We start from the raw sequence: 20,980 nt of genomic DNA, 5'->3' as shown, positions 1-20,980 counted from the left end.
TTCTAGGAGAGGCCCGGACTCGCAGAGAGAGACTCGAGCTGGTGGGGAGGGCACGGCCTGTGGGGCCCCAGGGCCCTGAGGGAGAGGGGCGCCTGGGGGTGCAGGAAGCAAATTGGCTTCCCGGGGTGCAGGAGGGACAGGTGGTGCGGGCTGTCCAGGAAACATACCTGGACGGGAAGGGGTCCCCGGAGGGAGCGGGGCCCCCTGAGGGGCTCAGGACCCGGAGGCGCCGGCGGAGGAGGAGGTGGTAAGCCACAGGCGGGCTGCCCAGTACCAAGATCGCTCCGGGGCTGAAGGGAGCACAAGATGTAGGGGTTTGAGGAGTGGGGAGCAGAAGAGCGCTCTGAACCTGGGAGCGTTGGAAGCGACTGCCTGAGAGCAGGCTGTGTCCTGCTGGATCCTCTCCTGCCACCCCAGTCTGGACATCATCAAAGCAGTGTCTGCAGAGAGGCAGCAGGAGGTAAGGAAGCCCATTTCTGCTCTCCGCTGGAATTGGTGTGTTTGGAAGCCGGGAGACTGCGATTACCTCAGGTGAGGGTGCTCTCCAAACTGCCCTTGTTCACTGCCCCGTGTTTAAACCTGGGGAGGGAGGAAGCAGTGCAATTTTCAACAGCGAGGCAGAACTCCGCCCCCCAGTACCTTATATGCCAACTAGAGTGATGGGGCATTTCCTTAGAGTCTAGACTGGAGGTGAGACTGGGTGGCTGCCAGGCCTGGGCAGAAGGAAGAGAGGGGTAGCCACAGGCTGAGGTTGCAGAGGAGGCTGTCATCCCTCCACTTGTCTACCTTTGGAGATAGGGGTGTCTCCAGGCTGTAGCTGGGATGGTGCAAAAGGTTGTTGCCACAAGTCCTTACAACACATTCCAAAAAAGGGAAGAGGGCAGCATTGTGTTAACAGGACCTTATCTTGTGTGGCAGCCAGTGACTTGGGCACGAGCCTGACCTGCTCCCGCCACACCTTCTTGTCACAGCTGATTAATGTGGAGGGCCCGGAGCCAAGGATGAATAGTGGGCAGAAGGGTAGAGAGCTACTAGGTAGGCTGTCTCCTGAGAGGACCCCAGCCTGAAAGGGGTGGGAGAGGACAGGATATCTACACCATTGGACTCTGGGCATCCTTTGTGGCCCAGACCTCAGCCCTAGCCTTGTGGAGGTAGACAGATGGTCAGCTGTGGCATCATGAGTTTGGTACCAGCTGAAGCCAGCTCCTAGACCACCCTAGAGGTGGGGTTTGCAGGGGTCAGTGCTAGATGTGACTTTCTGTTGATTCCTTCATGGCCCGGGTGTCAGGCCTTCTCATTCCTGGCCCAGAGGGGCTGCTCACCTCTTATCTGGTACTGTCTGGGTTTTTGCTTCTCTAGTCCTTGGGGACTGGGAGATGGTGTGCAGAATTGCAGCTTGCTTCAGGGCCTTTAACTGAGACCAATCCCTGCCCCAGCCCTAGGTGTGGCTCTAAGTCACATGGCCCCCAGGCCCCTGTCTGAAGCAGACAGGGTAGAAATTGTTGGGCGGGAGTGGTGGTAACTTCCTAGGTAGGCAGCCCCTGGGACTGTGCTGGGGAGCCGGTTAGCCTGCTCCTCAATCAAACCCAGACTTGTCTGTCAGCTTCATCCCACGCCTGCCTGTCTCACTGCCACCTCAAATACTCATGTACCTGAACTTCAGGTGCTGTGTCCAGGGTGCCTGGTTCTTCTGGGATAGCCAGACTGGTTCTGTCTCTCCGGCTTCAGTGCATAAAATTGTCTGTTCTAGCCCTAGCCGGTTTGGCTCAGTGGATAGAGTGTCTGCCCGCAGACTGAAGGGTCCCGGGTTCGATTCCAGTCAAGGGCATGTACCTGGATTGTAGGCTGGGTCCCTGGCCCTGGTCAGGTCTCTGTTGGGAGGCAATCAATCTATGTGTCTTTCTCACATCAATGTTTCTCTCTTTCTCTTACCCTCCCTCCCTTACTCTCCCCCCCCCCCCCCACAACTCTCTCTGAATCAATGGGAAAATATCCTCGGGTGAGGATAACAACAACAAAAATTGTTCTAAACATGTACACTAAACACACATCTTCACTTATTTCAAGTCCCCTTTTTTGAATTTGTGGTAGATGAAGATGAGGAGGAGGTTTTGCCAGATCTGGGTTTAGATGACTTATGAGCTACATAACGTCCTGGTACAAGATAACACGTTTGGGTTTCAATTTCCTTTTCTGTGTTGTGGGCCATGCCTTTCACCACAGTGTCTTTTTTTTTAAATATATTTTTATTGATTTTAGAAAGAAATAGAAACATCAGTAATGAGAGAGAATCATTGATTGGCTGCCTTCTGCACACCCCACACTGGGGATAGAGTCCGCAACCTGGGCATATGCCCTGACCGTAATTGAACTGTGACCTCCTGGTCCATAGGTCAGTGCTCAACGACTGAGCATGCTGGCTCCCCAATGTCTTGAGTGCTGAGGGCTCAGACCCTGCTTTGTCAGTCTGGTACCCCCTCCCCGGGAGCTCTGGTTGGCAGATGTTGGGGAGGAGGGGCCAGTGCTTCCAGACCTTTTACTCTGGCCCATAAGCCCACAATTATCCCCCTGCCTTATGCTTTATTCTGGAACATGAAGTGCTTTTTTTAAATTTGTTTTTAATAGTAGTTTTATTACGGTATAATGATGTAAGTGGAACATATTAAAACATAATTCAATGTTTTAGTATATGTATATATTTGTGAAACCACCACAATCAGGATAATGAGCATACCCATTATTCCCAGACTCCCAAAAGTTTTGTAATCCTTCCATCCCACCCCTCCTTTGCCATCCCCCTTCCCCAGGTAACAGACTGGTTTGCTTTCTGTCATTATACATTAGTTGACATTACCTAGAATTTTATGTAACTGGAACCATACAGCATGAGCTCTTTTTTTGCCTGGCTTTTTTCACTCACCATGATTATTTTGAGATTCATCCACGTTGTTTTGAATATCAACAGCACATTCCTTTTCATTGCTGAGTAGCATTCCATTGTATGTATACACCACAGTCTGTTTATTCATTCTCATATCAATGGGTTGTTTTCAGTTTTTGGTTATTACAGTAAACCCTCGATTTTGTGGACCTCGATTTAATGGACAAAATTCCTGGTCCATATATCATGTGAAAATTAACATCCTGTGAATTTTAAAATGCTTTTAACTTAGATTTGCTTATAATTAAGTTCACCAGCTGTTTTTTGTTATTAATATTCACTGTTTTTAACAAATTTTAGGGAATAAGCCATATGTTGGAAAACACTAGTAATTTCGCCGACATAAATAAATATTACATATCTATAACTATAGTCTACATATTTAAATTCAAGAGTCACTGCTCATAAAGTGTTCAGTAAATGGCTAGCATGTGATTACACAGCATTTTGTGCCGTTATTTGTTCTGTTATCGCATGGTCTGACTTTCTGCAGCAGTTTTCTTTTTTTTCTTGTTAATCCTCACCCGAGGATATTTTTCCCATTAATGTTTTTTAGAGGGAGGGGGAAAGAGAGAGAAAGAAACATCAATGTGAGAGAGACACATCGATTGGTTGCCTCCTCACGTGCCCCAACTGGGTCTGGGGATACAACCTGCAGCCCAAGTACGTGCCCTTGCTGGGAATCGAACCCGTGATCCTTCGGTGTATGGGCCAACACTCTTAACAATGGAGCCACACTGGCCAGGGCTCTGTAGCAGTTTATTTATTTATTTTTTTTAGTTTTTTAAATAATTTTTTGTTGTTTTTTTTAAACATTTTTATTGATTTCAGAGAGGAAGGTAGAGGGAAAGAGAGATAGGAACATCAATGATGAGAGAGAATCATTGATTGGCTGCCTCCTACACAGCCTCCTCTGGGGATTGAGCCTGCAACCTAGGCATGTGCCTTTGACCAGGCATCGAACTGTGACCTTCTGGTTCATAGGTCAACGCTCAACTTCTAAGCCACACAGCTGGGCTCTGCAGCAATATTAATGACTGCCAGCCACCAGATATTCAGATGGCCACTCTATGTTCAGGTGTGCACTGAGCCACTCCCCAGCCATGTGCATTTGTTTACTTGTGGTGACTGGTGAATGCACATATTTACTAGATCTATTCAATATACATTTAAAATTACTTTTCATACATATTTAATTTTAATTACACAAACATGTTTACATAAGTAAAACCTGGTAAACTAATTTGTCAGTTTTTTAACATACGCATTCAGAAAAATCTACTTTATTATATAACTAGAGGCCCGTTGCACGGATTCGTGCACATTGAAAGGAAATTAATTAGAAGGTGGCTGGTGGGGCGGGACTGGGCAAGATGGGCTGGACACACCCTGGAGCCAACCTCCCTTGGTCCCTCCCCAGCCAGCTGCACCTGGGGCGGCGCCGGGGCTCGAAGGGCGTCTGCGGAGTGAGCAAGGTCCCTCCGGCAGGTGGTGTTCCCTGGCCTGGCCTACGGGGATTGAGCCAAAACCGGCTCTCCGACATCCCCCAAGGGATCCTAGATGGCAAGAGGGCAGTTCTTGGATAACGCACCCCGGAATCAGGCTCCCTCCTCTCTGGTTCTGGGTGCGTCATCCAAGAACTGCAGCTGCCAAGTCACCACAGCTAGGCAGCTCCTGTGTTGAGCATCTGCCCCCTGGTGGTCAGTGCATGTCATGGCTACCGGTTGAATGGTTGGATGGTCGCTTAGACTTTTATATATATAGAAGGACTTTCAGCTTTAACAGACACCCGCTTGCCCGAATTAACCTGTTATATTGAGGATTGAGGTTTTCCTGTACAAATAAAATTACGAGCATTTGTTGAAGTCTTTGTATGGACAAATGCTTTTTATTTCTCTTGAGTACATTCTTAGGACTAGAATGGTTGGATCATATGATAGAAACTGCCAGACTGTTTCCAAAGTGGTTGTACTATTTTACATACCCTCCAATTGTGTATGAAAGTTCTAGTTTGTCCACTTTTTTGTCAACACTTGGTCTCTAATTTGAGACATTCTAATAGGTCTGTAGTTGTATCTCATTGTGGTTTTAATTTGCATTTTCCTAATGAGTAATGTCATTGAACATTTTTCATGTTATTATTTATCATCTGTATATCTTTGGTGATATGTCTTCAAATTGTTTGCCCATTTAAAAAAAAAAAATATAGCCCTAACCGGTTTGGCTCAGTGGATAGAGCGTCGGGCTGCAGACTGAAGGGTCCCAGGTTCGATTCCGGTCAAGGGCATGTACCTTGGTTGCGGGCACATCTCCAGTAGGAGGTATGCAGGAGGCAGCTAAATCGATGTTTCTCTCTCATCGATGTTTCTAATTCTCTATCCCTCTCCTTTCCTCTCTGTAAAAAATCAATAAAATATATTTTAAAAAATTAAAAAATATTTCTTTATTGATTTCAGAGAGGAAGAGAGAAGGAGAGATAGAAACATCAATGATGAGAGAGAATCATTGATTGGCTGCCTCCTGCACAATCCCCCACTGGGGATCGAGCCACAACCCGGGCATGTGCCCTTGGCCAAAATCGAACCCGGGACCCCTCAGTCCACAGGCTGACGCTCTATCCACTGAGCCAAGCCAGCTAAGGCTGTTTGCCCATTTTTTAATTGAATGGGTTTTGTTTTTTTCCATATTGAGTTTTGAGAACTCTTTATACGTTCTGAATACAAGCCTTTTTTTTTTTTTTTTAATATATTTTATTCGTTTTTTACAGAGAGGAAGGGAGAGGGATAGAGAGTTAGAAACATCGATGGGAGAGAAACATCGATCAGCCGCCTCCTGCACACCTCCTACTGGGTATGTGCCCACAACCAAGGTACATGCCCTTGACCGGATTCGAACCTGGGACCTTTCAGTCCGTAGGCTGACGATTTCCACTGAGCCAAACCAGTTAAGGCCTGAATACAAGCCTTTTTACTGGATATGTGATTTGCAAATATTTTCTTCCAATCTCTGGCTTACATTTTAATTCTCTTAACAGTGCCTTTTGAAGAGCAGAAGTTTTAAATTTTAATGAATTCTAATTTATGAACTTGTTTGGTTTTTATGGATTGTGCTTTTAGTGTGATGATGAAGAAACCTTTGCCTAACCCAAAGCACTCTGGTTTGCCTCCTGTGTTTTCTCCTACAAGTTTTATCATTATGGGTTTTGCTTTTAGGTCTCTGTTCCATTTGGGGCTAATTCTTGTATATGGTGCAAGGTATGAATTGAAATTCAGTTTCTTATGTGTGGAGATCCAGTTCTTTCAGCACCATTTCTTGAAAAGACTAGTCTCTCTATGGAGTTGCCTTTGTACCAAAAATCAATTGTCTGGCCTGGCCAGTGTGGCTCAGCAGTTGAGCGTCAACCTATGAACCAGGAAGTCATGGTTTGATTCCCAGTCAGGGCACATGCGGGATTATGGGCTCAGTCCCCCGTGGGAACTGTGCAGGAGGTAGCGCATCAGTGATTCTCATCATTGATGTTTCTATCTCTCTTTCCCTCTCCTTTCCTCTCTGAAATCAGTAAAAAATATTTTTTAAAAATCTGTATATGTGTAGATCTAATTCTGGGCTCTGTTTTGTTCCATTGATCTGTTGGAATATCTTTATTCCATTATCTTTTTTTTTTTTAATATATTTTGTTGATATTTTACAGAGAGGAAGGGAGAGGGATAGAGAGCTAGAAACATCGATGAGAGAGAAACATCGATCAGCTGCCTCCTGCACACCTCCCACTGGGGATGTGCCCGCAACCCAGGTACATGCCCTTAACCGGAATCGAACCCAGGACCCTTCAGTCCGCAGGCCGATGCTCTATCCACTGAGCCAAACTGGTTTCGGCTTTATCCCATTATCTTAATCACTGTAGATTTATAGTAAGTGTTGATATCAGGGTAAGATCTTGAACACTGGTCTTCCTTTTCAAAATTGCTTTAGTTGTTCTAGGTTCTTAGCATTTCCATATGCATTTTAGAATCAACTTATTAATTTCTACAAAACACAAAACCTACTGGGATTTTTATTGGGGTTATATTGAATCTATAGATTAATTTGGAGAGAATTGACATCTTAGCAGCATTGAACTTTCTGACCCATGAACACCGTAGAGCTCTGTATTTAGATTTTTAAGAATTTCACCAATGGTATATAGTTTACAGTGTGTACATTTTTCACATCTTTTGTCAAATATATCCGTGAGTATTAACATATTTTTGGTGCCATTGTAAATGATACTTTTTTTTATGGTGTTTGATTTTTTATTTTTAAATTTTTATTTAGCTTAATTATGGTAAAACTAGAGGCCCGATGCATGAAATTTATGCAAGAGTAGGCCTTCGCAGCTGCAGCTGCCTGGATCCCTCCCTCGCAGCCACAGCTGTAGCCCCAGCCTCATCCTGGAAGGACATCTGGTCTAATTAGCATATTACACTTTTATTATTATAGATATACATAACATAAAATTTACTGTTTTAACCATTTTGAAGTGTACAGTTCAGTATTGTTAGGTAAATTCATATTGTTGTACAGCTGTCATCACCATCCACCTTCATAATATTTTTCATCTTGTAAAACGGAAACTCTGTACTTACTAAACACTGACTCTCTCCCTGGTTGGTGTGGCTCAGTTGTTGAGCATCAACTCACGAACCAAGAGGTCGCTGGTTTAATTCCTAGTCAGGGCACATGCCTGGGTTTCAAGCTCATTCCCGAGTATGGAATGTGCAGGAGGCAGCTGATTGATGTTTCTGTTCTCATGCATCCATGTTTCTATCTCTCTCTCTCCCTTTCTTTCAAACAAACAAAAAAATACACCCCAAAACAGTGACTCTCTATTCAGTATTTATTCTTTTTTCACTTACCATAATGTATTCAAGGTTCAACTATGTTGTAGCATATGTCAGAATTTCCTTCTTTTTTAAGGTTGAATAATAATCTAGTATATGGCCCTGACTGGTTTGGCTCAGTGGATAGAGCGTCTGCCTGCAGACTGAAGGGTCCCAGGTTCAATTCCAGTCAAGGGCATGTACCTTGGTTGCGGGCACATCCCCAGTAGGGGGTGTGCAGGAGGCAGCTGATGGATGTTTCTCTCTCATTGATGTTTCTAACTCTCTATCCCTCTCCCTTCCTCTCTATAAAAAATCAATAAAATATATTAAAAAAATAATCTAGTATATGAATACTAGAGGCCTGGTGCACGAAATTCGTGCATGGGGGTTGGGTCCCTCAGCCCGGCCTGCACCTCTCCAATCCGGGACCCTCAGGGTATGTCCGACTGCTGGTTTAGGCCCCATCCCTGTGCAGTGTGGGACCGCTGGCTCCTAACTGCTTGCCTGCCGGCCGGCCTGATCACCGCCTAACTGCTCCCTGGCTGGCCTGGTGGTCCCCAACTGCCCTCCCCTGCCAGCCTGATGGCCCCCAACTGCCCTCCCCTGCCAGCCTGATGGCCCCCAACTGCCCTCCCCTGCCAGCCTGATGGCCCCCAACTGCCCTCCCCTACCGGCCTGATGGCCCCCAACTGCCCTCCCCAGCCGGCCTGATGGCCCCCAACTGCCCTCCCCTGCCGGCCTGATGGCCCCCAACTTCCCTCCCCTGCGGGCCTGATGGCCCCCAACGGCCCTCCCCTGCCGGCCTGATGGCCCCAAACTGCCCTCCCCTGCCAGCCTGATCGCCCCTAACCACCTCTTCCTCGGCCCCCACCACCGTGGCTTTGTTTGGAAGGAAGTCGGACGTCCGGAAGATGTCTGGTCACCTGGTCTAATTAGCATATTACCCTTTTATTAGTATAGATTCTATATTTTGTTGATTCATTCAGACCGTTGCTTCTTAACTTTTGGTTGTCAGTAATACTGCTATAAGATGGTGTTACTTTTTAAATTTTGGTTTCCAATTGTTTGTTGCTAGTATATATGAATACAATTGATTTTTGTATATTGATATTGAATCCTGCCAGCTTGCTAAACTGACTTATTCTAGTAGCTTTTTGTAGCTTCTGTTGGATTTTATACATAGACCATGATGTCATCTGCTAATAAAGACAGTTTTACTTCTTCCTTTCTAATCTTTATGCCTGTTATTTCTTTTTCTTGCCTGATTGCACTGGCTATATCCTCTAGTACCATGGTTGGCAAACTGCAGCTCTTTGGCCCCTTGAGTGTGGCTCTTCCACAAAATACCACGGCCTGGGTGAGTCTATTTTGAAGAAGTGGCGTTAGAAGAAGTTTAAGTTTAAAAAATTTGGCTCTCAAAAGAAATTTCAATTGTTGTACTGCCCTCCCCTGCTGGCCTGATGGTCTCCAACTGCCCTCCCCTGCCAGCCTGATGGCCCCCAACTGCCAGTGGTCGGCAAATTCATTAGTCAACAGAGCCAAATATCAACAATACAACGATTGAAATTTCTTTTGAGAGCCAAATTTTTTAAACGTAAACTTCTTCTAACGCCACTTCTTCAAAATAGACTCGCCCAGGCCGTAGTATTTTGTGGAAGAGCCACACTCAAGGGGCCAAAGAACCACATGTGGCTCACGAGCCGCAGTTTGCCGACCACGACTCTAGAATAATGTTGAACAGAACATTAGGTTTCCTGGTCCTGATCTTCAGGGATTTTCCCAATTACTCATGATGTCAGCTGTCGGTTTTTCATATATGACCTTGATCAGGTGAAGGAGCTCACTTCTATTCCTGAGATTTTTAATAGGAATGGATGTTGGATTTTGTCAAATGCTTTTTTGTGTGTTTATCAAAATGATCATAGTACCTTCTATTTTAGGTTTCTAAAATGGTGAATTACATTGATAGATTTTTTTTTTAAATATTTTTTTATTGACTTCAGAGAGGAAGGGAGAAGGAGAGAGAGGTAGAAACATCACAGGTGAGAGAGAATCATTGATTGGCTGTCTCCTGCACACCCCCTACTGGGGATCAAGCCCACAACCCAGGCATGTGCCCTTGACTGGAATCAAACCTGGGACCCTTCAGTCCGCAGTCTGACGTTCTGTCATTGAGCAAAGCCGGCCAGAGCTACATTGATAGATTTTTAATGGTTATAACAACCTCACATTCCTGAGACAAACTCTACTTGGTCACGATGTGTTATTTTTTATTTTTAAAATATATTTCTTTATTGATTTCAGAGAGGAAGGGAGAAGGAGAGATAGAAGCATCAATGATGAGATAGAATCATTGATCGGCTGCCTCCTGCACACCCCCTACTGGGGATCAAGCCAGCAAACCAAGTATGTGCTCTTGGCCAGAATCGAACCTGGGACCCTTCAGTCCGCAGGCTGATGCTCTATCCACTGAGCCAAGCTGGCTAGGGCATGATGTGTTATTCTTTATATATATTGTTGAATTCTGTTTGCTAAGTATTTGTTAAGAATTTTTCATCTATGTTTATGAGGATAGCTTTCTTTTTCTTTTTTGTAATGTCTACAGGATTTATAATATATATCTTTAACTTATTATAGTCTGCCTCCAAGTGATATTAGTAGTTTATTTTTATCTCCTTTCTTTGTGCTATTATTGTTAAAAATTATACATGCTATAAACTCCATACTACATTGATACTATTTTTGTTTAAACAGTCAATTTATCTTTTAAAGTAATTAAATAATAAGAAAATTATCTTAACTATTTACCCATGTAGTTGCTATTTCCAATGCTGCTCATTTCTTTGCAGAGATCCATATTTCTATATGGTATTATTTCCCTTTATCTGAAGGACCTTAACATTTATTGTAGTGTAGGTTTGTCTGCTGATGCTGAATTCTTTCAGCTTTTATATGTTTAAAAAGTTTATTTAGCCTTTATTTAAAAAATGTATTTTCATTTTCTGATCTGCCATCTGTGGTGGAATCAAGACCAAGATGCAGATTTTCATGAAAACCCTTACGGGGAAGAACATCACTCTCGAGATTGAATCCTTGGATACAATAAAAAAAGTAAAGGCCAGGATCCAGAATAAGGAAGGAATTCCTCCTGATCAGCAAAGACTGATCTTTGCTGGCAAGCAACTGGAAGATGGATGTTCTTTGTCTGACTACAACATTCCAAAGAAGTCTCCTCTTTATCTTGTGTTGAAACTTTGTGGTGGTGCTAAGACAAGGAAGAGGAAGTCTTAAACACCACTCCCGGGAAGAATGAACATAAGAGAAAAAAGGTTAAGCTGGCTGTCCTAAAGTGCTACAGAGTGGATGAGAATGGCAAAATCAGTTGCCTTAGTTGGAGTGCTCTTTAGATGAATGCTGGAGTTTTTATGGCCAGCCACTTTGACAGACATTGTGGCAAATGTTGCCTGAACTATTGCTTCAACAAACCAGAAGACAAGTAATTGTATATGGGTTAATAAAAGACATGAACTAACAACAAAAAGATATTTCCATTGAAATAGAATTCTAGTTAGTTTTTTCTTTCAGTACTTTAATGATGTTGTGCCATGGTCTTCTCATTTCTATTGTTTCTGCAAGAAATGTGCTGTCATCTTTATCTTTCTTTCTCTATGTGCAACATGTCTCCCTCGCCTTCCCCAGATACTTTTAAGATTTTCACTTTATCACTGATTTTGAGCAGTTTGATTATGATATGTGTTTGTGTAGTTTCCTTCATGTGCCTTGTACTTGGAGTTCACTGAACATCTTGAATCTGTAGGCTTAATTTTCATCAAAGCCATAAGTTCTTCAAATATTTTTTCTGTTCCAACTTTCTTCTTTCTTTAAGCACTCTAATTATATGTATGTTAGGCCACTTGAAATTGTCCCACTGTTCACTTAAAAAAAGGAATCTCTTTTTTCCTCTCTGTTTCATTTTGGAATTTCTAGTACTGTGTCTTCAAGTTTTTCTTCTGCAGTGTCTAATCTGCCTTTAATTCCATTTAGTTTATATTTTCATCTCATAATGTGTAGTTCTTATTCTAGAAGTTCAATTATAGTCTTTTTAAAATATGGTTATAATAATTGTTTTAATGTCTTTGTCTACTAATTCTAATGTATGTCAGTTCTGGGTTGGTTTTGATTGATTGCTTTTTCTCCTTATTATGGACTAGTGGCCCAGTGCACGAAATTCGTTCACATTCACAGGGGATTAATTAGAGGAAATAGTTTAATATTGCTATTTGCCCTTTCTCTATAATACCGTAGAAGTGTCAGAGATGAAAGGAAATTAGTAAAATGTATATGAAAATCTTCCTCCTGTCAAAGGCTGGGGCGCACCATGGGACCCAGAGTCAAGTCCCCACCCACCCATGTGCACCTCAAAATCGTGCAAGACCCAGACCTGGCCCCCCCCCTCTTTGGGCCCACTCTTGTCAAGCCTGGCCCGGCGCCGGGGCTGGGGGCGCGGCCTGACGTCCCCCGGCCCAAAGCGAGGGAAGCAGCCTGAGGTCCCCCGGCCCAGCACTGGGGCAGGGCAGGGGTTGCACCTTGAGGTCCCCTGTCAAGCCCCACCGGGCGGAGGGTGCGGCCTAAGGTCTCCTGTCAAGCCCCGCCAGGCAGGGGACGCAGCCTCTGAGGTCCCCTGGCCTGGTGCCAGGGCCGGGGCGTGGCCTGAGGTCCCCCAGCCTGGTGCTGGGGCGGGGGGAGCAGCCTAAGGTTCCCCAGCCCAGCACCGGGGTGGGGGGCACACCCTGAGGTCCCCTGTCAAGCCCCACCAGGCGGGGGGTGCAGCCTCAGGTCCCCTGACCTGGTGCCGGGGTGGGGGGGTGTGACCTGATGTCCCCCAGCCTGGCACGGGGGCCGGGGGTGCGGCCTGAGGTCTCCCGGCCTGGCACCGGGGCGGGGGGTGCAGCCTGAGGTCCCCCATTAAGCCCTGCCAGGTTGGGGGGCGTGGCCTGAGGTCCCCTGTCAAGCCCCATGGGGGTGTGGGGATGCGCAGCCTCAGGTCCTGCTGATTGCTCATTAAGGCTCCTTACGGGACTCGGCCTCTGCCGTGGGCGCAGCCATCTTGTGTTACGGAAACCCCCGCCTCCGCTGTGGGCACCGCCATATTTGTAACAGAGTGACGGTCAATTTGCATATTCCCTCTTTATTATATAGGATTACAGATTTTTGTATGCCTAGTAATTTTTTATTGGATGCCAGACAGTGTGAATTTTCTTGTTGATTGCTGTGTATTAAATATTCTTGAGCTTTGTTCAGGGATGTAGTTAAGTGACTTGGAAATAGTGTGATCCTCTTGGGTCTTGTTTTTAAGATTTGTTAAATGGGACCAGAGCTGTGCTCAGTCTAGGGCTAATAATTCCCCACTGCTGAGGCAAGGCCCATTTGCATATTGTACTCAATGCCTAGCTTTTCCAACCTGTTAGGAATAGGCACTTTTCCCAGACTGTGAGTACCAGGCACTGTTACTTCTATCCTTTTGAGTGTTTTACCCCCAGCCTTGGGTAGTTTCTGCACATTCATGTGATGATCAGAACTCAGCTGAATATTGGAGAGGGCCCTTTATAGACCTTTATGGTGCCCTCTCTTTTCTGATGATCTGTTCTGTGTACTCTGGCCACATGAGTATCACCAGACTCAGCTCCATCTCCCCAACTAAGGGCGTCTTTTGGAGTGTGACTGGTTCCCTTCCCTGGGCTGTAGTTTGGAAACCCAACTGTAGGGCTGGGGTCCTTTGTTTCCTGTCTCATGGGTATCAGTGTCTTTTGTTTCCTGATATCTGATATCTTTAAAGCCATTTTGTATATTTTATCTATTTTTCTGTTACTGTTATTTCAGACAGGAAATGAAATCTAATCTCTATTATTCCATCTTGGTCCAAGATGAGGATTTGAGTTTAAGTCCCTCATTCCACCTCTTCACCTTTTAATGCTTCCTATCTTTCAGTCCATCCACTCTGGGTATATCTCATTTTTTTTTCTTCACTCTACTGTCCGAGTTTACATTGTTATGGTATAGTAAACTATGATGACTTTTCCTTTCCTGCACCACTTTTTGTTCTCCCTCGAGTTGGTTTTTCTGTTTGCTTAGTTTTGTATGTATCTTTCAATTAGTCGAACTCTCCAGTAACTGTCTAAATTTATCAAGATGTTATTTTCCATTCGGTATTCTATCAGATTCATCTTTCTGAAGAGGTTTCAGAGCCTTGTGTCCTGAAGCAGCATGGACTGGTTGCTTTCTATCATGATGCTTAGCTGTCCTCTTGGCATCCTGGGCATTTCCTTCACAGCCCTTCTGTGTTGGGATCTTCTGTTGCCTGTATCTGTGTCTTCTCCTTTGTTGGTTTACTCTGTAGTTTTTTGGTAGAGCACATCCTCTCAATTGTCACAGGCCCATCTGCTTTCCAGCTTCCAAAGTTTTGTTGTGGTTGTCTCTACTGTTCTTATCCTTGGGGACTTCGGCCATGCAAAAATTCCTCCTTTTTAAATTGCAGTATTGGTAGAGTTTTGGGAAGGAGTGAAATTATGTGCATGTTTGCAATCTGCAGTCTTCTCCTAGAACGTCTAGCCCCTCTTTAACCTTAGAGAATCCATGAATTCATTCAGTATCCAGTATACATTTATTTATTTATTTTTAAAAATATATTTTATTGATTTTTTTACAGAGAGGAAGGGAAAGGGAGAGAGAGTTAGAAACATCGATGAGAGAGAAACATCAATCAGCTGCCAAGGTACATGCCCTTGACTGGAATCGAACCTGGGACCCGAGTCCGCAGGCCGATGCTCTATCCACTGAGCCAAACGGGTCAGGGCCAGTATACATTTAATGGATAAGACCCTGGCTCTATCCACCATGGGCCTGCATCCTTGAGCCAAGCAATGTAGTGTACAGAATTCTGGCTTCATTTCTTACTATCTGGGTGATCATGGCCACCTCTTCAGAGCTAGTTTTCTTATCTATAAAATGGGAATAATGTAGAGTAGTAAGGGGTGGGGGTTTAAATCGGCCAATGAAAATAAAGCTTTCATTGAAGAGCTGTGTATTATAAATCATTTACATTTCATTATGTGTAAAGAACCTGCACATAATGTTTTCTTGAGAGCCCAGACTGTGACTTCTCCTTTATACTTCCCCCAAATCCTAGCACAAGGTGAAAACATAGTAGGTATATGAGTGACTGAGGAGGGGTGTAGGGTGAGAGGTTTGGCCTGGTCTCTCCTTTCAGCAGTTGTACCTCCTGAGGAACCTGAAGCCAAGGGCCTCAGCGGGTATGAGGACACTGGGTTCTTCTTATCTCTGCCTCTCCTCTGTATGCTGTCTCCTAATGAGACAGGGCCTCCTCTCTGGGCCCCTGACCTTTACTTGTCCCTGATCTTGGCAGGGCTGCTCCTCCTCAATGGTCAGAAGAGACCATTGTTGACCACTCTGAATTGTTGACCTCCCCCAGCTCCTGGAGATTCATTCCCTGTGATAGGTTCTTAAGTGCCTTGGACCAGGCAAGTCCCTTCCAATTTAGGGTCTTAGTTTCTCTATTGCTAAAAATGGGTGGGCAGGATATGGTGGGATTTATGGTATCTTAACTATCTTGAAGTCCCTGACATTTCTCTCCCAAGTTCAGACCCTTCGTCTCCTGGGCCCCACAGCCTGCTCTGCACTGGATGTACCTAGCTCCTGGGGTTCTGTTGTGGACATGGGGATGAGCAGTCCCCCTAGCAGAGTAAATGATTTACAGTACACAGCTCTGGCTTTCCCCACCCCACCTCCAGGGCCCAACAATAGGCCACTTCAGCTCTAGGCTCTCCCCAGGGGTGGGGGTGGGGTGAGGCCTGAGCCAGAATGCTGGTGACTAGCTGGGCGTCCTCTGCCCAGTCCTGGAAGAGCTCTGGGAGTGCCTGGCTGCTAGGACTACATCCTTCCCTTCCTCGGAGACACTGCCGGGCCTTGGTGCCATGCTGGTGCCTGGGCCAGAGGATTGGCATGGTGTGCATAAGACCCAGGCAGCTGCAGGAATTTATCCTGTCACACTTGAGTGGTGTTTGTGTTGGGGGGAAGAGTGCTCCAGGAATACATTAGGGCTCTCAGTGTCCTGTCTCTTGAGTGTCAGGATTGGCATGCCAGTCGCTAGCTGGTGGAGCATGAAACAGTTACAAAATACTTTCAAGACCAAGTTGGTACATGTGTGGAGGTGTTGAATTCAGTGTTGGTCTGTGTCAGGATGTTTAGTCAGATCCTTTCCTCTCTGAAGATCCTTACACCTCTTTCTCCATGGTGGTCTAAGGAGATGAGGCATAGGAGGGTCCCTCTGTCTGATGTATCTGCCTCTGCTTCTGTGCCCTGCCTTTCCTCCCTGTCACTCCCCTTTCCCCTTTGGGTCCCCCCCTCCCTCTTTCCCCCTCTCTTCCTCTCTTCCCTATCCCTTTCTCTCTCCTCCATTGAGAAGGCCTTCCTGAGAAGGGAAGGCCAATGCAAGACTCCCATCTGCCTGAGTGACCGGCCATGTTGTCCCTGGGGCTGAAGTGGCTTTGTGGGAGCAAAGTAGCTTAGTGGATCTGGGACAGGAGTGGCTGTAATGAGTTTGGCAGCCCCTCTTTCCATGAAGGTGCTTGCTTTACTGGATTTGAAAACATGGAGACATTTGAAGGGAAATGGTAAGAGATGGAGTTGGACAAATAGACAAGGAGTGGATCCTGAAGGGCCTTGTATTTGGCTCAGTGAGATGCTACAGAAGGCTTTAAGCAGGGGAGGGACTTCAGATCTGTGTTCAGATGACAATAATAACAATAGGCAACTGTGTGCCAGGTGCTATGCTAAGTGTGCTATTCATGATCTCATTGAATCTACACTCTATGAAGGAGGTACTATTTGTCCCCATTTTACAGATGAGGAAATTGAGGCTTAGAGGTTAAGTCATTTGCCCAACTAGAAAGTGACAGAGTCAGGATTTCAGCCCAGGCCTGCCTGCATTTTGATCCCAGTGGTATTGGTGGGAGGAATAATAAAGAGGCAGAAACAACAAGATTTTGTGGCCTGCCTAGGGAAGGTAGGATGGCTGTGGGGGCCAGGGGTGAGGTTTCTAGCTTGGGTGGCTGGTGTTGGCTTGTGATTTTCAATCAGGATACAGGAGCGCCCATGAGCTCGGTTTAAGTGGTTAATGATGAGCTCAGTCTGGACACGCAGAATTTGTGGTACTTACCTATGCATCCTCCTGGTGGGGCTGTCCTGTAATGTGTAGGAATGTGGGTCTAGAGCTTCAGGAACTCGGGAACGGAGACAGATAGCTCATGGTGGTAATTGGAGTTCTAGGAGGAGTGGTGATGACCCCCAGGGACAGAACATCCATCGAGAAGGGAGAGGTTCAAAAGTCTTAGGAAACACCAACAGTTAACGAGAAGGGCGAAGAGGCTGGACGCAGGGCCTGTGGGCCCAGCACTGCTGCCAAGTATGCCTCAGCCTTGCCAGTCCTCAGGATCTCAGATGCCAAGCTCCCCTGGGAGGGAGTGGGCCACTGTGTCCTGGAGATGGAGAGGGTGTGAACAGCCATGGTATGCATCTGAATCATCCCCTTCTCTCCTTTGGCCCCTGGCCAGCCTCCTCCTCAAACCAGTATGATGTCAGACCTGGGCTGACCTGAAGGTGTGGGGTTGCCTAATGCAGTTCCCTCTGGGATGAGGACCTGAGGGGAACCAGCCTGGTCTTGATCCAGAAGCTTGGGTCCTGCTCACAGAGGGTGAGTTGAAGCTGACTGGGCTTGGTGGGATTGACATGTAAGGCAAGATAATCCTCTGGCTGAGAGAGGAGCTACCAGTATTACCCGCCCGCCCCAATATGTTGTTTTTCCTCTAGGGCTTGGAGAAGAGGGAAGGCAGAGGTGGCAGAGGGAGGGCTGGCTTGGAGGTGGGATTGGCATATATTCCCGAGAATACGGTAGATTGTTTTGGAAAAATTCTCTTGGCCGGAAATTACATGTCACGTCTGCTCCTCAGTATGGATTTGTCACTTCACTGATGCTGTTGGAGAGGCTGGGGGAGGGGGGTCAACAGCAGATTCCTGGCGACTCCTGGCTCACTTTTAGAGATATGGGGGCAAGTTATAGACCAGAGAGGTGTGCGAGCAGGCTGGATTCCCCAAATCCTAGAGGCAGATTGGGTCCTGTGGATACCTTTATAACAAGATGGCAGGGGGCTTATAGGGGAGGAGGAAGGGAGAAAAAAGCAGGAAGGAGGAATGGTTTGGATCAGACCCTTCACCCAACCAGGAGAAGAAAGAAGGGGCCTGGCATTTTCAGCATCTTTTCTCCACAGCCATCTATGACTTTGGGTTCTTGCAGCTACTCTCAAAACTAGTTCTGTCATAGCTGCAGTAAGATGCAGAGGAGCTTCTGCCGAGAATAAACGCGCTGCCTGGCAGGGTCGTTCTTAGGGTTGAGACCGAGCTTGTGAGGAGGGGGAGCCTTAGGGAAGACTCACCTAGTGCCCGCCTGGGATCTCGCCTCACTCTTGAGGTTGAGTGTGTGGCCGGGTGTCTCAGCATCTCTCTCCTCCTCTGCCCCAACCCTGGAAGGGGTGAAGTTCCCTGAACTCAGCCGCAAATACCTGTTACTGTGGAGTCAGTGGATGCTTCAGATGCCAGCAAAATGAGAGGGTGTGCGTTCATCTTGGAGCCCTTGGGGCTGGAGGGGGAGGAGGAGCCTCTGCAGTGGGGCTTCCTCTGCTAGCCAAGGCCTCACCTGAATGCTGGGTGAGAGTTCGTGGTGGGCAGGTATATAGGAGCAGCTCCTCCAGCAGGCAATGTGGGCACGCAGGCACTCTTCTGAGGTCGGAGAGGTCAGCCCCAGCACTCTGCCCTGCCCTTCCGTGCGCACAGCCCGGGCTCTCCGGGGGAGGGGGCGGAAGGGAAAGGTCAAGGCCCGGCTGCGGAGAGGCGTAGGGGGGTGGGGGCTGGGGCGGTGTCGGAGGAGGCGTGGCTCTCACCGTGCTGGGCCGGGCAGGTTTGCGGCTGGAAGAGAGGGTGGAGCGGAGTGAAGAGGAGCCGCAAGGAGCCCGGCAGGTGGGCTCATTCTGGAGCTCAGTGGAAGCTGCGCAGGTGGAGGGATAGACTTCAGGCCGCAGGTCTAGAGGGAGGGGTCTCAGGTTGGTTCAGGACAGGGGGTGCTTCTCTTCTGTATGCTTCTGGGATGAGCCCCCCCCACACCCCATCATGGACTATGGGGACCCTTGAATCCCCAGAACCAAGCTGGTGGCTGTGGAGCTCTGGGATCCTGGAGACCAAGGGGCCGAGGGGAGCCATGGCTCTCTGGGGATCAGGCTATGGCCCTGCGGAGAGGCAGCGGCTCGTTAGTGCAGACAGGACAGGATTGGGGGTGGGGCCTGCCGCGGTCGGAGCCGGAGAGACAGCAACCACGGGGGCTCTTGCCAGCGGGTGGATGGTGGAAAGGAGGCTGTGGGGTGAGTGCGGGATGGGGGCAAGGACCAGAGCTCCCCCGGCTAATGTGCTTTAGCAGCCCTGCCCTTCTAGACTCTAGACTAGAGGATGCTCCAGGCCCGGCCCCTCAGGACGCAGGGCAGTGACGCCGCCAGTGCCGCTGGAGGGGCGGGGGCTGCGGGAGGGCGCTGCTCCCCTCCTGGCCTAAACGCGGGCAGTTTGGGTTCCATGGGGGAGAGATCTGCATATCAGCGCCTGACTGGGGGCGAGGAGGTACTGCAGGTAATGGAGGAAGCCTGGGGGATAGCCAGGTACCCGGGCCCTCGCCCCCATCATCTGCTGGTGAGCGGAGGGCCCAGCCCTGCGCTCTGCTGCCAGGAGTGAGGGGTGTCTAAGCTTCTGGGCCCAGGACAGATCCTGGGAGGCTGGGTAAAGATTTGGTGTTGCTGTGGGGAGTTAAGGGGGTGGGGTGAATCAGTGGTGATGAATTACTGGTGTTGACATTTGCCTCAGTGTCTCTGGGTCCCTTGGGTCCCAATTAAGCTGCCCTTTGGGCTTTCTTCAGTGCTCCAGGAGAGCCCTGGACACACTAGGGTTTGGGTTTAGTATTTTACCGGCACTGCATCCCTGTGCCTGGACATTCCCGTGGACATTCCGTTCAAATATGCATATCAAGCCAGATGTCCCTGTTTGCTTTAGAAAATAAGGTCACTATCCATATTTATGGGACCACTGCTCCTTCTCCTTGGAGATCAAGCACTTCCTCTCTTGGCCGGCAGAGGGCAATAGCTGACAGGACAAAGATGGGCCAAAAGGTGGGAGCTGTTTTCCAGGAAGGGGAGAAAGGGATCCCAGACCTGGCCTGAGCTCAGACCCCTGCCCATGCTTTTCTTTTCTGACAGCTTCTCACAGCTGGATTGCTGAGCAAGCTGCTGAGGTTTGTTCTTACCTTAGGACCGAGGGAGAGTCAGGCATGGGGTTCCGGTGCATTTGGGGCACATCTTTCAGGGGGTGCCTAGGATTTTTAATCTGGCCATTCTAACCCAGCAACCCTGTCTTGGAGTTGAGGGAGTAATCCTGCTTAAATTGTCTCCCGAGATCAGGTCCCTGGGCCTCCTTCACAGTGGTGCCTGGTGGGAGGTAGGCAGTAGGCTTTTCTTTCTGAGCTGTGGACATTTCCTGCCAGGGTTTGGGAAAAAGTCCGCTCCAGGGTGACCTCTGCCTGGTCTTGTCCATTATCTGTGACCCTAGCCTCAGACTGGTGATTCACTTGGACAGTGGGGAAGCTGCACCTGGCTGGCTCCACAAGCTTTGGGTAGTGGATGACAGCGGGGTGGGGAAGAAGGACTAATTGCTGGGGTGTGTTTACACCCCCCCCCCCAAATCAGGGCTCAGACCAGGAAATGGCTGTCCCTTTGGGTACCTCCTCTCCAAACATTGAGAGAGGCCTTGGAAAGAGCCTGGGATGCTGACTCCCCCAAATTCTCATCCCAGCTGCCTGCCCCACTAGCCAGCTGGGGCTCTCAGTGCTGGTGGCCAGCTGGATAGGGACAAGAGAGCAGTGTGAAAGAAACAGGGGCTCCCTGGGCATGGTGGGGGGATGGGGTGGGGGAGCTGAGGGAGCCGGAGAGGACTTCCTGCAGCTGTCAGGTGTGTCTGGGGGCTGTGGGGAGGGGGGGGGTGTAAGAGCAGCTGGCTCTCTTGAGGAGGGGCA

General features: G+C 47.7%; 1 protein-coding gene and 1 pseudogene across 18 annotated transcripts in view; both read left to right on the top strand.

Annotated features, from left to right (window-relative positions):
- Positions 1 to 260: 260 nt before the first annotated feature.
- Positions 261 to 20,980, top strand: part of TNK2 (tyrosine kinase non receptor 2) — a gene marked incomplete at its 3' end in the record, with an annotated part of 47,727 nt that continues 27,007 nt past the window's right edge. For 6 of the 17 annotated variants that reach the window (XM_080655397.1, XM_080655392.1, XM_080655396.1 and 3 more), the window contains exon 1: positions 18,810 to 18,891. Coding sequence is in view for 5 of the 17 variants with exons in the window: in XM_080655393.1 (XP_080511519.1) it covers positions 19,495 to 19,548 (54 nt within the window). Of the gene's footprint in view, positions 532 to 5,759; positions 5,792 to 18,809; positions 18,892 to 18,954; positions 18,975 to 19,267; positions 19,290 to 19,462; positions 19,549 to 20,980 lie in introns of those variants that run through there. The other 11 variants (XM_080655393.1, XM_080655404.1, XM_080655388.1 and 8 more) reach the window with 8 other exon arrangements.
- On the top strand, positions 10,840 to 11,411 carry LOC308241784 (ubiquitin-ribosomal protein eS31 fusion protein-like; annotated as a pseudogene). The gene has a single exon. The product of its transcript is annotated as a ubiquitin-ribosomal protein eS31 fusion protein-like (transcript).

Source organism: Plecotus auritus (assembly GCF_963455305.1).
Source record: "Plecotus auritus genome assembly, chromosome: 2".
In the NCBI taxonomy this organism is placed as follows: Eukaryota; Metazoa; Chordata; class Mammalia; order Chiroptera; family Vespertilionidae; genus Plecotus; species Plecotus auritus.
This window is presented reverse-complemented; position numbering and strand designations above follow the sequence as displayed.